Source organism: Xiphias gladius, chromosome 11 (assembly GCF_016859285.1).
Source record: "Xiphias gladius isolate SHS-SW01 ecotype Sanya breed wild chromosome 11, ASM1685928v1, whole genome shotgun sequence".
NCBI classification, from domain to species: Eukaryota; Metazoa; Chordata; class Actinopteri; order Istiophoriformes; family Xiphiidae; genus Xiphias; species Xiphias gladius.
The window spans coordinates 18,179,626-18,197,889 of NC_053410.1; the positions used below are offsets into that span (position 1 = coordinate 18,179,626).

The window sequence follows — 18,264 nt, forward strand, 5'->3', positions numbered from 1 at the left end:
GAACTGTTACTACGATGCCAATTTTTTTTTCTGTGAGTGAGTGGAATATAACCCATCACTGCAAACAAAACGCGTCATGACATTTTGAAAAATGGCCGTGTAATTGCCTTTCTCCTTTATGCGTTAGTCATTCAACTTTCAACTTTTTTAAGGATCAGCAATCTGGTGTAAAAAAAAAATGGGTCTCTTTCAAGGAAATTAACCATTTAATGAAGCAGAGCAATTCAAATGCATAAGTTTTCCTGTTGTTCTGGATTCAATACCTGCGTATCTGTGCTGTTGAAAGTTGCTCCCCTTGACAAGGCCGATGGCCAGTCAGCAAAGAATCATTGGTTGGCCTGCTATGGCAGTGTTTCGAAATGCATATTAACCAAGTAGGGAACCTGAACTGTGAAAGCGCTGAGAAAAATCCATTAAAAATTCTGCCCAACCACAGATGATGGCTTTTAATGGAAGCCTAAATGGTGCCTGAGCCTGGCTGCTGGTCTAGGCCACAGTTAATTACAGTATGTTCACCAGCTGCCTCAATCTGAAAGCTGACTTTTTTTGTCCTCATAGTGCACACACAGACTGACTGACTGGGTGTAGTGAAAAGCAACTTTCTCTGGAATGTATGCGAATGTGAGGACAAATTAAGAGGATCTCATCTGTTCCTGGTGTCTGAGGAAAGTGACACAGACACTTAATCTGGCAGGCTACTCCTCACCTCTAATGAAGTATCTGAAGAATCCCTTTTGATTGAGTACAGGGGCTGGGGTCGACTCCTCTCCTTCTTCATTAGAAAAAAGGATTTCTCCCATCTCGCAATGAGTGAGGTGGTGCTGGTGGTGGACACATCTCTCACTTCACGGTCCGATCTATACAAAAGAGCAGGCGGAGGTTGAAGGAGAGGGGAACTAGTTTATGCAGAGTGTTGCCTCTGAATCCTCCATATGTGAGATTTTCTGCTCTGCCTCTTGGGGAGGTACTTATGATAATCCATGGCAATGTGAGGCATTAGTCCACCAGCTTAACAGAAGAATACTTCTGATAGGGCCACTCATACTTGGGTAGACTCTGGGTTATTAAACCACAGCGGTTGCCCTGGGAGGAAGAGGTTACTGGACTTTAAACACCTGCTTAAAGAGTTAAGTTTCTCTTTATGGCTTAATTCAGTGGTTTTTTTTAACATAGCGGGTCATCTAAGGCTAAGTGTTTTATTCCTTGTTAAATAGTTGGCAAATTAACTGCTCAACAAACTAATTCTCACTGCAGCCTGTTTGGTCTTTTCAAAAGCTTAATTCATACTTTTTTAGTCAAGTTAGAAGTGAAATACTAAAATGACACATTATACGAAGTTAAATGAATATCACTTCTTGACAGACACACATGCTTTAAGGTGGCTGTGACTCATGCTTTAAATTTCCTCAGCAACAATTGTTGGAGGCAGTGGAGTGGTATATGGAGCAGATCAGAGGTTTTAAGTGTTGCAGTCCTGTGCTTTAGAAATGGCTTTCAAGGATTAAATCAGTTTCTCTACTTCTTATCGCATTTCTGTGGAGAGGTGCTATAACACCATTAAATACATAGGCTATTTAGCAGGGGTTTGTGGAGAATCAGACTGGGTTTTTTTTTTTTTTGATGTGGACATGAATTTCTGGCTGAGTTATGATCTAACTGCAATGCTGCTTAATGTGTTACTACAGTGCAGTATTAATCAATAGCCTATGTATGAAATACAGTCGGTTGAAATGTTTTTCATCATTTGCGTGCTGAGCTTTTGCATTTATGTCAACATGTCATGTTTTCATTCAAATGAGACTGAAAATGAAAATGCCTTATCTTATGATCCATTTTACCACGGTTATTCACTTTCCTCCACTAATAATACACTATTTATGGAAAAAAAAAATGGTCTGTAGCTTTGTTTAGTAAGCCATAGCATGCTTTTCACTTCGTGTACGCCCATGAGGCAAAGGGATTCACTTCAGTTTGACTTTCCATACAATAATCCTTTCAGACACATTGTAAATGACATAGAACTAGCTGACGTTTGTTGCTGTTTAAAGTTGACCTACAATACTTTACAAGCCCGGGAGTATTTTAATAGCAACATACTGTACAGTGTTGATAACTATGTATCAATAAAGGCAATGATGCATGGTATACAACCCACCTGTATGTGTGGGTGGTGGCACTGCGTCTGTTTCGCTCCCTGAACACAATGTACAGTTTGACTCTCACCACGATAATCTGAATGATTTATGGTGTCTCTCACGCCGTTAGCCACTCTACTGCTTCATGGCGACACATGGTTGGGACGGCGCTATTCTCTGTGGCCTTCAGGCAAGGAAGAGCAGTCATAAAGAATTCAGTTTTCTGCTGGTTGCCATTAAATGTCTGTCAGCATTTTTATTTTTTATTATGTGCAGTTCCAGCTTCAGGCTACTGAAAGATTTTTTTTTTTTTTTTTACCCCCTCACTGTATATTCTCTTGTGTCCTGTAGGAGGAGACTGTGGCACTGAGGAAGCAGGGGAGCGGAGTGGTCCTGGACTGCCACTTACCTCATCTGATAGGCATTGAAGATGATCTACTAAGCACTGGCATCATCCTTTATTATTTGAAGGTAATGACAGCTTTTCAACTTCATATAATTCGGACCTTACTCTATGGTGTTCTCAGAAATCATCACCAGCCAAGGTCCACTGCTTTTGTTAATTGCTCTGATTGTCAAATAGCAGCTGTATTACAACCTTTCAATTCGCCACTGTAGGAGGGGAGAACCCTGATCGGGAGTCACAAAGGATCATGCAGTCAGGATACTGGTGAGTCAAGTATATTCCCAGCTGCTGTGTTATCCACTGGACTCAAAATAAGCAGTATTTCTTTGTGTGCTGTTATATTTAATTTCATTGTAGTGCTACATGGGCTTGGGCTCCTCAGTGAACATTGTGTGCTTGAGAACTGTGCTGGGACCGTGACTCTGATCCCTCAGGATGGTGCGCTGTGTTCAGTCAATGGCTCTGTGGTCACCGGTCCCTGCCAGCTGACTCAGGGTAAGCATATCTGCAAAGATAATATGCACCTGGGGGAAGATTTCTCTCTCAGATTCACAATTATTTTGCTAGATGGAAGCAATAACACTTCCATCCATTTTGATTGCAGTTATGAGATCACTGCATCACATCTGCAAATGAAATCCACTTTATGTCCCTGGCTCCCCCACAGCAGCTCACTCAGGACATGAGTGGATTGTGAACACAGAGCAGATACCATTTCTCTTACTAAACATTTTGAAGGGCGAGAGGCCCCGGACAAAGCTCCAGACAAAGCCCCAGGCCCTCCATTTAATTGGCAGATGGAGTTGATAGGGCCGACAGGTTTGAAGTGGGCCAGATCATTAACCTTTCAAAGGACAGAGCCAAGCTGAGCTGAAACTCCTGCCCTCCTGAGCCGACCCTGCTTGCCGAGGCTGGGAGCTTTCACTGCTTACTGCCTCCTCATCCACACTGCTTTGCTTTCCAGAGATAAAAACTGCACACAGAGCCAGGCAGCGCATGGCCTGGCTATGCTAGTCTCTTTTATAACCATTTCAATTTATCCAATATCCCCTTCAGAAACGGCTGTATCTGAAGCTATTTTCTTGAACAAATGATAGTAATTTTCAGTCCAAAAGCAGCTGGAATCCATCACAGGCTGCCCTCTCAGGTGCTTTGTCACTCGTCAGAAGTCATTAGCAGCAGCAAGATTAGTGTTTGCAGTGCTGAGAGACGAGGTGGAGAATGGAGAGGAGACTCTCAAATCTGTGGATATGGCGATATGAGCGTGAGTCTGATATATAAACCCTAATATCACTTCAATTCTGTAGCTTTACAAGATTTCTAAAGTTCCCTTGGACCATTTTCTCTGGTAAATCATTTCCCTGGTCCAGGTTGCCGCCAATCACTTTGGGGATTGTGTTCATCATGGCAATTCATTCATTTTACCTCAACAGAGGAGAATGTTGGAGAACTTTTGCACAATTTGTGTAGTTTCCCCAAGTTCAGTGCAGAGACAGTTCACTGTAATCCCACAGTGACAGCAAGATTCCCATGGCCAAAGTATTTGGCTCCTCACCTTTTTATGTATTATAGATACTGTGCCACACCTACAAAGGGTTACTGGCAGACTTTCAACACCATTACTGTCACTTGCATCCGTCGTGAAGCACATTACATTTTACCTCTGCCAGTCATTCTCACAGTGTAATGCATAAGTCAGTGGTTTCTGCAGCATTTATAGCAAATAGCGAAGTTGAAGTTGGTAAGTCATTTGGTGATGTGCTACTTTTTCATGCTTTACCTCTTCGGTTTCCTACAGGTGCCATCATACAGCTAGGAAGAGGAACCATACTAAGATTTAACCACCCAACTGAAGCTGCCCAGCTCAGAGAGAAATGCCAGGTACAGACAGTACTCAAAACAACCACAGACAAGCCCTGTTGTATTCTTATAGTCTTGTGCTGTTTTTGTAAAGCTGAGGCAGTGTCTTTCAGAAAAGATACTGCCTCAACTGCATTTTCTGCGGGTAAGACAGCATCATTCACTTTGTTTCCATAATTACCAACTGTTGACACCTGCTTCCTTCAGCCAGCATTGTTTCTTGTTGAACTCTGATTCACACTTCACTCCACATCAGAAACTCCACCAAAACACCACAATTTTCATCCATGCAGATTCATTCTGATGAGAATGAGAATTACCACCCTTTTCTCAGCTGATACTGTTTGTTTGATGAGCGTGAAACTCTGATTAGCTGGCTCAAAAAAAAGTGGCAGTCCAGCACATCATGAACAATCTCGCCACACTGTTGAACTATTTTCAACCTCATTAAAGCGCTCTGCTGTTCCGGAGAGGAGGCCAGGTGCAGTGGCTTTCAAAACTGGTTGCTTTTCGTCCATCTTGCAACAGCTCCCTCTTGGCTTTCATTCACCTTTGTTTTTTTTAAAGAAGCATTGTGTGAATGCACCCTTTCTCCCTGTTTCAGTATTCTTGAAGTTTGGATTGCACAAACTTGGGTGGGTGTAAGAAATAAAAGCCCTCAATTGTTTGTGCTGGGAAGAATTAAATAAATCATTTTAAAATTAGTAAACAATGCCTGAAAATGTCAAACATATAAACTCGAAAATGGCAAGTTTAATGCAGTTTTTACATATATTTCCTTTTCCTTTTCCTGTTCCTTTTCCTGTTCCATCCATCCATATCTACAGCTATATTGAGAAATGCTTTTAATAGTAGTCAGTAAATTTGTACTGAGGCCACATCAGCAACAAACTGTCTAGAGTCTTTTTATGAGCAGTGCCTATAAAAAGCATTTCCCCCATGGACTTCATGTTTTATTGTTTTACAAAATCAAATCACAAATGTAATTAGGATTTTTGACATGGATCAACAGAAAAAAGTTCTCTAATGTCAAAGCGAAGAGAGCTCTCTACACCTAAATCATCACTTGTGCAGATTTTGTCCGTAAAAGTTGCAGTTTAAGCTGAATTCAGCTCTGTATACAGTTGAAGTTTGATTAGTAATCAGTATCTGTAAGGTATAACTGCTGGCTTGTCAATTTACTAGCAACAGCTATGGAGATATTCCAAAAACAATGCGGTCACCTTTACTTAAAAATACCAACTAAGGAATAGGTAAAAAATACAAGAAAAATACAGTAAGGTTGATCATAAAAAATGGAAAAAATTAGTACAGCCGTAAATTTAAGGGTCTTGGTGAGTGTAGACTTAGTGAAGCAGGTCACCAAGAGGCTGACACTCTCTGAAAGAGCTACAGGCTTCGGTTGCTGAGATGGTAAACACTGTGCACACAAATACTGTTGCCCAGGGTGCTTCACTACTCGTAGTTCTATGGCAGAGTGAAAGTTGCTGTTGAAAAAAAAAAAAAACACATCATATATATGAATAATGGATTATCAAAGCTTGATGTTTTTAAACCTCTGTTAATGAAGTAACTATGATATTCTGAGGTAACTGGCTTCTAAGAACGAGCATTGATGTTGACAGAATCTGATAATACTGCTATACTCATTGTATTTTAAAATTAAGTTATGGTCCTGTATACATTTTCAGTAAAATAAAGATATTTTAGAATGTGAAAGAAAAAGACTTAGTCAGTGAATAGACTGTAAAGCCTGCAACTTAAATTAAGTCCCCTTTTAAGCATTTCCTCCTGTTCTTCATAACCTTTTATGTTGTAAAGTGGATTCACAAACCACTGTATAGACACAGCTGTACTTTTTGACAGCTTTCTGCTCTCTGCATTATTGAAAACACTTTTATAGCCAAGTATAATACGGACTTCCAGGCCCCGCTGTGGTTCTAAGAAGAGTCTTTGCCATTCATTTTTAAAATTGATTCCAAATGAGATGGTCTCAAGCTTTCCACATTCGCTCAGTCTGAACATGTGCACACTAGCACACCCAGAGTGCAGTGTGTAACTGTTGTGCAAAAAGTGGCTTTTAAAATAGTTTATTTCAATAGTAGAAAATTAGTGTGAAAATTTTGGAGTGGAAGTGTGGAAACACTCAGAAAGAGCAGATCAACTGTAAAAACTATATGGAACCACATAAAGGACCAGGTTGTACATTACAGCTGCTCTCCTGTCAGCCAACATGTATGCCCCTATTATTTTAGGAATATATAATAGTTTTCGGATGCTTATCCTAATTTTTGGAAGGGCTTTGATTATTCCAGATAGACTTAGATTTAGACAATTCTCCAAATGTTGTCAAAGTCCTTCAGTCTCCCAGTTTATGTTCTGTAAAACAGTGTCATGAACACTGAGGACATACAGTGTATACTTTAATTAAACCAGTGTATAATTGCAAATCTACCATAGGCATCTGTCACTCATTTGTCTGTCAGATTTTCAATTCACAGTGCTGTCTCATTCTGTTATCTGCAGAGTGGGCTGCTGTCTGCCTTCAGCTTGTCCTTGACTGACACTTCCACATCTACTGAGAATCTGTCCAAGGTGAAGCAGCAAAATCAAGGGTGAGACTTATGTAGATGTGTGCACTCTGTGACCTAAGCATAACTGAACCCACTCCACCTCAATCTCCACAACATGCTTGCTTATTGAGCTGCATTTGTCGGGCGCAGAGACCAAATCAAAGCCATAAATCATGGCAGCATTTCTTCAAGAAGAGGTGATAACATGCAAAAAGCCATTCTGAAGTGCCTGATGCTGAGCCAGCAGGGATCACAGCAGGCATTTTTCCTACAGCCAAGGGCATGTCCCAAAACGGCCTCTAGTTCAGCAGGTAGGGAACTACCCCGTGTTCCATTTCCAAAATCACTGCAGTGGACCTCAAGTTCAGTTTCCCAGAAAACTCCCACAATGCAATGTAAAAAATAAGTATTGATTGGAAGTGAGGCTGTGTGGTGTTTGGTATTAAATTTTCTTTTATTGTAAATGTACATTATGATTAGAAGATTACAACTGTGCCTGTTGACTGCATCTCACAGTTAACATGGCTGAAATCTCTGTGAAAGCTAGTTAAGTGAACTTTGAGTTCAGATTATTTGGTCACACAACAGGTGTACACAAATATGTTGAAGTATAATGACAAAGTTCAAACTCCCAAGGATGCAAACTCAAACTTATCGTACTCTGTACTGAGAAAGACCTTCAGTCTCAACAATTAGACACCACTGCAACTGATAACATAAATAAGGGATGAGTCTTATTTAGGTAAATTGGATTAGGATTTAGGTCAGTTAAAACCATGATGTGACACAATGAATGGACTGAAATCAAAACATAGACTGCACCAGTTTTCACCTGGATTGTCGTCTTCTGTAAAAAAAATGCCATCACGATAATTTAAGACAGTGTGCACTATAGCCTACCAACCCCTGAGGGGCATAATGGTAATGTGACATCTTTACACCCTGCCACTGCCTTGGAAATGTGTGACAGATCATTGATCTGTCAGTGTCCCAGTGTTCATTGAATTAGTGGCCAAAATCCAATTCACTCTCTAGTGATTCACCACCTACTGAAGTAGTAGTGAGCAATTTGAGACACACGCATTTTCTCTCTTGATATGAAAACCTTGATGTTTTACAGCTGTCAGACATGTAATTTCCCCCACAGTGGTGTATATTCTAGTCATCTCTTGCTTAGATGTCTGTGCCATCCTTGTGCAGCTTGTTGTTCACATAACATGAACTCCCTCGCGGCAAGGACAGAATTGATCTTAAAGTTTGCCCAATCATCTTGGAAATAACACTCAGTAGTAAATAGGAGCAAATAATTTGAATTCAAATGGTGGCTGTGGATATCTGTTCAGCTCTGGGAGTGACACAAGATATCAATGAACTGACCTGCAGTAGCTTGCGGGGGTATTCCAAAGCAATAACAGCAAACTGCCCATTATCAGCTACAGCAGTTGGATCACAAAATTTCTCACTTGAGAGTTCTGGCAGGAAGAGGCTAACTGCATTAACAAAAAGTCTGACCTGCTCTTAGGGCATGGGACCACTTCACATTTTTGTACTTATCCAGATCTTTGATTCAATTTGTGTGCATGCAATATTAAAGTGCATGTATTTCAGCTGAATGCAGATTTACCCACCAGGCTTTGGCTCTAAGCATAACATGTATAACACTGATACAACAGGTCTACATAATGTTGTAAATTTAAAATTCAAACAGTCCTTTTTAAGTAAAGAATTTGTTCACATTTCCCCCCTCTGCATTTTTCTGTTCTGTTTGAAGGAGCCTTTAAAAATGGGTTGGTTGTGTAACATACAGTATGTTGAAGCTATGTTGAAATGCAACTGGGAACCCAGCAAACCAGTGATGGAGTGGGCCAGTTAATGATAGACCCGAGCTGCTTTTAATAGCCACTTTAGCATTGAAAGACCTTCATTTGACAAATTTAATCTTTGACTTCTCTGACCACCGACAGGCTGTTATAAGGAACTTGCATCTCCTGAAATAGCGTTTTTATACTGGTTAATGTCCATTTGCTCCTTTTTTAAATCAGCTTTTAAATCAACACACAGATTTATACATGGAAATACACATTTAACCCCTCCACAGCAACTCAATACACAGTACAATTAGCTTTAGTATATCAAAATGGAGGAATGGAAGAAAATAAAGAAATCACTCTAGGAGCTCCTGTGCCACTTAACAGCTCATACAACAAGCTTTAGTGCAGCTTGAATGACCTAGCTCTGAAGGATGCTATTTTGATTTTTTTCTGTTTTTTGTTTGTCACTTTACTTTAAGCTGTTCTTTTTACTCAGCATTCTAGGTGCTTCTTTAAAATATCTAGGTGGGAGTTTCATAAAACAACCACAAAATGATCTGGAAAGGTTTGGAAGTACGGTACGAGGTGTGTATGAAAGGGTGTAGGACTTCTTGTATCATTTGTACCTCATAAAATCTGTAACATCTGTGTGTGTGGGTGTGCATGGATAATGTGATGACTAGGAGGATGGAAGAAAAGCTCAACCAGCAGGAGGTGGCATGGCAGCGGGTCCAAGAAAGTCTGAACAGACGCAACCAGGACATCAAAAGACTTCCAAAGGAAAACAGCGGGGCTCCTGTTCAACAGAGAGCAGAAGAGAAGACAAAGGGGGCAGAGATGGAAGAGACTGGTAATGGGTAGGTTAGAGAAGTTAGAGGGAGCCAATCTGTTCTCTATTTGGTGATGTTGATGAATCCTTTTGTCTACCAGTTTTGTTCACTGTCATTCCAAAGCAAGAACACTGTAAACCTCTGCATGTGAGTGATGTGTGTGAGAGGAAAAAAAATGGTACCAAGAAAATTTTGTCTGCTTTGTAGACTTGAAATCCCAGATCAGTGTTTCTACATTTACTCATGCGAGTAGACAAACATCGCTGAGCTCAGGACATCCTCTCTACTGATCCACAGGATCTGCAAAAATCCTTTAGGCGTCACAAGGACTTGAACTGTGTCCCTATTGTTGATGATGTCAAGGCTTTAGTGCTCCCGCTTTCCCCCCTCATCAACCTGCTGCAGCGCGCAAAGCTCAGCCAAAGCCTCTGTTTACTGTCAGAAATCATTTTGAGCTGTATATTTGGTTTCAGCTTCCCCCTCCAGAGTTCTGAGTATTGTATATAAATCCTCAAATCAACATGCACAGATTCTATTTAATTTCACAGCTAGTAGAGTGGCTCTAATCTCATCCAGCCATTTGGACTGTTTGCTTTTCAAATCTAATGGATGGTTTTTGTGAAGGGGGGCTGGGGGTTATTGTAGTCTTGTCTTTTGCCTGCAAACTGTTTGAAGTCTCCAGTGTCACACCACAGCAAATAATTAAATTTGCTTGTGAAAACAAAGAGCCTGGCAGCATCCATAAGAATATAACCACAGCCGTATTGTGCACACGCCTTCCCATATCAAGGCGCAATTTTTGTTTCTTGATAGAATATGAAATGTATTATTTCATTCTTGTGTCTTCACTGTGTCCTTTTTCAGTCTGATGGATATGCTGGCTGCAGAGAGAGTGGAGTCCAAGGTGCCAAGCAGCTGTATTACCTCTGCCACAACAGAGAAGCTCATGACAACAGTATGTATTCGCATTCAATTCTACAGTTACAATAAATCACTCTCTTGATTAAATATAATAGAAATAAGCATTTAATCAAGTAGCCACAGGTAGAGTTAAATATGACTTTGAATTGTTTTTAAGAAATTGAATAAAGCTAAAACACAGTGTGCATATAGTGAGACTTTGTTTTACAGTTTTTCTTTGAGACACTATATAACCACAATGCAACTGAGGTATTAGTCCCTATTGTCTTTGCAAAACAGAGCACGTGTCAGTACCTACCCCCCTCTCCAGCCAGGCCCAATACAAATTTTTATGAGGCATGAAATATTTCCCCTTAGCTTGTTCTGTTTATTATGCACATATTCAAACCCTATTAAACTTTCCTGTAGGGGTTTCAAAGAAAATGACACTCTTGTGACACTTGAAGCATATTGCAATGAGCACTTTTGAAATATTTCTGTATATACATGTACCTTGTTATTCTCTACTCCATTTTCATATGCAGGCATTTATGTTTTCAAATATTATTGGATACATAAATAAAATTATACTTTTAAAGTGAGCTGGTTGAAATGGTTATTTTACCTCCTCCTCAGGACTGACCTTTAATTATTTTATAGTAAATTTTTTAAACAGGATTTTAAAATTACTCTGTATAAAATCTTTCAAATTATTATTTTCTCTCATTGTTTCTCCTTTTTCTTATAAACCAATATAAACTAGGCCATACCTGGAAAATATCCTTTCCCTCACACTAGCTTTGAGTTGGATGGAGAGACACTACAGGGTGGGGTAAGCACCAGGGATGGACAAGATCAGGAGAGGGATTCGTGTCATAAATCAAGTCCAGGGCTCATGTCTGAGGCACCGTGGAGAAAAGCTCTGAATGGGGCTGGAGTTTCAAGTTATAAGGGAGAGAAGGTTTGGTCAGGGGATGCCAGCCTCCAGCAGACAGGTATCCTGGGCCCAGGTGATGGATGTGGCCTGAAGCCAGAGGGGAATGCTAACGAGATCCAAGGTGTCATGGCTCACTGCTACAGGGGGAGACCTGGCTCTGGTGGGAGCTCATTAGGCAGCAAGTCCCACCTGCAGAGCGGCGGAGGAACTAGCGCCGTGTCTGTCCTCCCACAGACCAGCACTCATTCTCAGCTCGACAGAAAGCCTCTCAGCAGTCAGGCACCCTGCTGTCCATCCGAGGAAACTGTTGTCGAGGGCCAGTTCAGCTGTGGAGAGATGGTTGAATCTGCAGGTTGGAAGGAGATCTCGAGAGGGTGTGTGACAGAGACTTTAGCAGCCACAGCTCAAAACTCAGGTCTGGGCTCCTTGTTCAGCAGAGTTTCTTGTATGATCCAGGATGCAGGGCGTCTCCTTTGGAGCTCTCGCACAGTATTGGCGCGGGTCAGGGAAGAGGGACTACAGCCTGCTGGGGCCCGCTGGTCCAGTCATGTTGTCTCTCTGCTCAGGGAAAGTAATGTTGTGTCTGTAGTGAAGGACTGCCAGGTCTTCTCCATGATCAAAGGGATCTTTGTCTTCTCTCTGTTCAAAGAGAGTCAAATTTTTTCTGCAGTGAGGGAACTACCGCTAATACAGCACATCCAGATGGAGATAACTCAACACCTTCAGCCTGAGGAGGCAGCTTGGATGATTCAGGGCTGCATTAATCCTGAAACCACACAACTCCCTGTCATGACACCGACACAAACCTTTAGCAAAGCAGAAGAATTGCCAGATGACGTGCCACTAATCCCAGAAGATATCTGGTCAAGGAATAAGAGTATTGGGGATCTGCCACAAGAGAAAGACATGGCTGATATTCATGTAAAACAAGAACACAAACTGATCAGAGAGCTGTTGCCATTAAAACACATCGGTGAGCTGGAGGTTATCCATCCGTCTGAAGACAAAGATCAGGCACTGGAGAACTCGAGGAATGTGCAGAACAAAAAGGATGTCCAAATCTTCAGTCAAACATTGATAGAATTTCCTGATTCCATTTTGAACCTGCAAACTCTGCCACAGCTAGACATGATGGATACTTTACATTCTATCATCTCCACCTCAGTGATCACCTCCCAGAAGATTATAGCTCTCTATTGGCTGAATGTGGCTAAATACAGCCAACCTGAGCCCCGTCCTGCACTCCTGATCCTGGCGGAGACTGGCCTCTATACCCTGACCACTGACTCTGGGCCCCTGGTTTTGTTCCATAACCTCCCCTTGTTGCAGCTGAAGGAGGTGCAGATAGGCTTAGCTGGCAACAGTCTGCGTTTGATGGGCACTACAGAGGAGAGCATCCTGGGTGTCTACACCCACAGCCAGAAACTTACCAGGGAGCTGTGCTGGGCCATACTTGGTGTCATCTGCCCTGGGGATAGCAGGGTCTCTCAGCACCCACTGCTCCACGAAGACTTGATGAAGATGTCTCTAGACTGGCAGGCATATGTACCTGACCTTCTGCTAGATGCTGGTTTTAGGGTTTGCTGCCACTTTCAGAAGAGTCTTTCTAAACTGGTTTACCTTCTTCATTGTAACATGGATCAAAAAACAGTCAGTCTTGGAGATGTACACCTACTACTATACACAAGTGTAGGGGTGTGCATCAGCCCCACTATCCACACTGAGCCTGTTGCCCAGCTTTTGCTTACTGATACCCACCTTGGTCTGGTGCAGGAGGATGCTGTCTTTCAGCCGACTCCACGCTCTGGCTCAATAGCGCCCTGCCGTCCCCTATTCCATGACTTAACTCTTCGTAAGCTTTCAGATGTGCGCTGTGTCCTGGTGCATGATGAAGACAAGCATGGAGCTGTCAGACTGGATGTAATCCTAGCTAATGTAAGGGGTAGAGGTCACCCTGAAAGCGTGACGACAGCAGCTACCCTTCCCGCACATGCTTCAAATTCATCTCCACATGCAGAAGTGTGGAAATTAACTTTCAGTTGCTCTACTGATGCTGCCTGCCTGATTAATCACTTGTCAAATGTCTGATCAAGAACTGAACAGCCAGTAATGAACAGCCCAGCTTGAAAACTCTCACTCACAGGGAGCAATGGCAAAAGTTCATCCGAACCAGACAGTTCAAAAGTCAGCTTCACTGTTAAATGACAGTGAAAACTATGACCTACTTTAAAGTTTCCAAATTGATTTGTTTGTCTATAAGTTTTGGTCATTTTAATGTTACATGGCTTCAGTACTTAAAGATAAAATATGTAAAACACTTGAATTTCTTTGTTCTTGCATTTTTTTTGTTCTTTACCCACTACCTCCCCATTATTATTTTTGTCAAAGAGGTTGTCAGTTTAATGTGTAATGTTGTAGATAATTAGGGACTGAATGTTCAATATTGAGGATTAAAAACTTTATTTTGTAATATTTTTCAAGGATTTTAGGTGACCAATCTGACCAAATTATCTCACTGTCATGGTTGTTTTTAAAAATTGTATATCATATGTATGTCAACTTGTTTCCAATTCCAAATATTTTATATAAAAATTGCTAATTTGAAATGGATATGTTTGAATGTTTGTAAAAATAAAAAGGAAGGTAAATCCACTGCTGCTCTGGAGTTTTGTTTACCACTTAGAATGGAGACAAGCTCTGATAGTTGAGCTTTTAACTTGGGAAAACAAAGAATTCAGACTCTGATGCATTTCAGTGCTTTTTCTAATGTCTAATATTTTTTTTCCCTATCTTCTCCGTCAGGCCTCTTTTCTCTCTCTACCCTCCTCTCTGATGTTAGCTTTGGCATAGGCTCCTTTTTTTTACTTTAAGCCTCTTCCTCACTGTCTAGGACTCTGAATGAATCTGCATGAATATTCCACTCTTATTACTGAACTCCCTGCTAGAAAGATGCACTCAGTGTCTGAGGTCAAGCTGAACTTCCTCTACACAGTTATCTGCACGATGGCGCAATGGATTTACCTCTGCCAGTCAACACTTTCCACTCCAGGAGGAGCTGCTGTAAATTTTTGGTGGGCTGATCATGCTGCATTTGAGAAAGAACTCGAGTTTGATTCACAGCTCAAGAGTTGGAGCTAAAGACTGTCTGCTCCTTTTCTTGACTGAGTGACCCCATCCAGCATGGAAAATTACTTAGGCAATATAGAGCAATCAGTCCTCTTGTCTGCACCAGCATGAAGGATGGAGATTTGGCCTTGACACTGAAGAAACGCACCACACCTCATAGCAGTGAGGTTTGAGCCAGGATGAAAGCTCAGGGATGCCAAAGGGTTGTTTTTCTCCCTTTTGCTCGAGACAGTTAATTAGCATTCAAGCCATGCACTGTGTATCATTCCTTCCTGTGAATAAAACACAAAAGGCAGACAAATCATAACCTGATTCATTGAAATGAAGATAGTAGTCTGGTGTGCAGGAAAAAGATTAGAATTATAGATTTAATTTTCCTTGGGTTGATTTTCACATTTTCTGATTACATCAAGGCTAATGTATTGCAAATATTTTCTCCAGTTATGAATAGTTGAATATCAACTAAAAAGGAGACGCTGCAAGTGTCCTCTTGCAGGTCCATAAATTGTGGCAATATTTGGAAATGGAGGGTTCAGCAGGCTTACTCATCCAATATCATAAACCACTGATTTAGTGATTTAGAAGTTTTAGCGATTGTTCTAGCTATTGCGATGTGGACTGGGGGCTGCAGAGTTCCTTCTTGAGGCAGTTGAATAACATCTCACTAAACCTGCTTTCTCCTGAACCATGTGTAACACCTTAGGTGTGTTGTTTTGCAATGACCGATCCTTTGAGAATGCACATTATGGGGTAGTGAGTAATCTTTAATACTAGTGGTAAATTATATCTCAACGTTGAAAACAAAAAGGACTGATGAAAGTAAATATCAGTTTCAAAATTAATTTTTCTGTTGAAATGGGAAAACTGCTGATTCTCATGTTGCGTTCACTGACTGGTTTTTGTCTGAAATAGTACCAAACTCTTGTTGGGCACAGTCTTGTTAAGGGGAAGTGCTCACTCTCAGACTGCAGATATAAATACCCACTGGCAGGCTCTGAATCTCTAATCATTACTCTGTGTGATTTCCCACTGGGTTCTCCGGCCCTAATACACACCGTCATTGACAGCATGTAATAGGATAATTTGTTTACCTCCTCCTTTGGAAGCATGTGAACGTGACCTTAGTCAGTTCTCTTACTGCTTAGCTGATGGGCTAAATCTTTTTTTTTTTTATGTCAATCTTGATCATTCTGGCAGCCTGTAGTAGTCAAAAAAATTCAGTGATTGACTTACATAGGTTTTGAAGGCTAATCCACAACCTCTTGCACATTTGTAAATTGGTCCTGATGATGTTTATATAATGTTTCATCATTAAATAACTTTTGGACTGGAAAACTTAAAACTACCCCATCTCCTTTAGTTTCTCTTGCTTGGAGAGTCAGTTTCCTGGTTACAAATTAAGATTTGCTCAAGAATAGAAACATCTTGTTAAGCCAAGAAATAATCTTTCAGAGAGGCTGGCTTTTCAATTAAACCTGGTATTAATACAAAACCTTTGCAAAAGAGGCCAGCAGATCCGCACAGAACATATCTATTTATAATACAATGCTGGTGGTGAGTTTGCCCTATACTGCAAAGGCGTATAGGGCAAAGTGTGTGGAAAATGGCGATTTGTAAAACCTTGATCAGAATTCTGAAGTAACAATATGGACTTTAATTTTTAAATTTTGAAAACCAACATTTTGCAACTCAACCAACTTGAAATAACACTGTTTTAGATACTAATATACAAAGTTGTGGTCATCTGTAAATTTGTTTATTTTTCACAAGATGTATGTAGCGTACATCATCTTCAGGAAAAGCACGGGTGTTTAACAACATTATTGGTAGCCCGGTTCAATTTATATTAATAGCAGGTCTGAAACTGAACTGCATTGAAAAAAAATCATTTGTAGTCTTATTAATTATAACTATGATTTATTTGCTCAGACATGTCACAATGTCTGTCGTGTCTGTCAATATACAGTAGTACCCTCTATAGGTTACCAAACACCTGTTCTTTGTTGCCACTATTTCTGGAAGGGCGTCGGCCATAAACTAATGTGCACTGATAAATAATATAAATCAAGTGTTCCCGATGATTATTTTGCCAATGCTATGTGTGTTATTGCTGCCCTGCATATTTGCTTGTGCGAAATGTCATGGCATATGCTGAATGCTAGTTGCTATCTAGCTAGCTATGTGCAGTATTTGTACTGATATCAGTTGTGAATTACTGTAAGTCCTTGTGCACTCATGAGTGAGTATTATGGGATTCTAAACTGGGTTTGTGACATAGTGTATTCCATCTAAAGGTTGTTGCTGATTTTGGAGGCTGTCATGTAAACATTGTTGTCTTGCTGGCACGCCACTGACATAATCATTTTCCTGTACTTACATGGTGAAGTCATCACGGCTTTTGTCACACACGATAGGTAGCTACATTTTCATCACATACCTCAGTTACGCCTAAACTGCTAAGCTCCTGTTCTATGGTCTATGCTGCTGCTACACTCTGCTGCACCAATTACCAATTTAATGTTATATACCCAGGTAGTAATGGTTATCTGTTTATCACAAAGCATAACTATTCATAAGAAGAGATTATTTGTTCCAGCCCCTTCATTTGTGGTTTTAATATGTGTAAGTAAATACTGTAAGTACCTGCTTATGTGCCTTGCATATCAGGTGCCTTGCGAGGTTTAGATTTATCCATTTCAGTTCACTAGGTGCCATACATAGTTGGAGGTGCATAGGAGAGGAAGCGCCCCACCCTCACATAGTAGAGTATCCATCAGATTCTGTATGTAATGCAGGTTTTTGGGTGAAGGTCACAATTGTCACTCCCTGATCTCTGCTATGCTAAGCTTTGCTAAGTGAGGTGTTTTTTTTTTTCTGTTTTTTTTTTTGTACGGACTGACAAGGTCAGGTTGTATAGTTAGTAAGAAAGTCAGCAAGTATCAACTCTGAGCACATTCGCATAATAATCAGTTCTACGTTATTTGGCGATTGAAATACATCACATGTACAGTGCACACACTTGTTACAGGATTAATCAATCAACTATTCTGCATTAATATGAAACTTTGAAGCAGTGACTGAAACACTCGTGCTAATTATTAGACTTCAATGTGTGTATGTGTGATGTGAAACAGTAGGACGCCTGGGTTTGTTCATTAGTAGATAAAAACCAAAGTCACATCGCTTCAGTGTTTTTGAAGGCTATGTCAAGGGCTCTTTTTCAAGTTCAGTTCCAGCTCAGTGGAGGTCTTTTAAATTTCCAGTATGTGCACCCCCACTGTTTTAAATTCATTTCACTCAAAAGCAGCACATCGTAATTAACTTCATTACTATAGTCCATCTAATGAAGGCTAGTGTTTGCCAGCAGTGGCAGGTTTTATCCGGGCCTCTGAAGGAATGTGTTGGGAGTGAGTCTCAGAGGAGACGGACACAGTGGCGACCTTAATGTCACTGGCATCTTTGAGCAGCGCTCATTTGTGAATGTCTGTCAGCGGTCTAGAGAAAACCCTCGGCCCTCTGAAAGGATAAGTTTGTCACATAGTGTCATTTTTAAATTGGACTCCATCTCTCCCTGCCCACCCCTGCTCAGTTTTGGACCTCACATGAGCTTCATTAGCATTTGTAGGAACTGTGAGACATTTACCACCATGGATTGTGACAGATTTCACAATCTCAATTTTACTGTT

General features: G+C 40.8%; 1 protein-coding gene across 2 annotated transcripts in view; it reads left to right on the forward strand.

Annotated features, from left to right (window-relative positions):
- kif16bb (kinesin family member 16Bb) overlaps positions 1-14,089 on the forward strand; it is a 25,251-nt gene extending 11,162 nt beyond the window's left edge. For both annotated transcript variants that reach the window (XM_040138940.1, XM_040138941.1), the window contains 8 exons: positions 2,487-2,606; positions 2,754-2,805; positions 2,899-3,036; positions 4,340-4,422; positions 6,928-7,016; positions 9,469-9,642; positions 10,480-10,570; positions 11,279-14,089. In XM_040138940.1, the coding sequence (XP_039994874.1) occupies positions 2,487-2,606; positions 2,754-2,805; positions 2,899-3,036; positions 4,340-4,422; positions 6,928-7,016; positions 9,469-9,642; positions 10,480-10,570; positions 11,279-13,540 (3,009 nt within the window). In that variant the 3' untranslated portion in view covers positions 13,541-14,089. The remainder of the gene's footprint in view (positions 1-2,486; positions 2,607-2,753; positions 2,806-2,898; positions 3,037-4,339; positions 4,423-6,927; positions 7,017-9,468; positions 9,643-10,479; positions 10,571-11,278) is intronic.
- Positions 14,090-18,264: the final 4,175 nt, after the last annotated feature.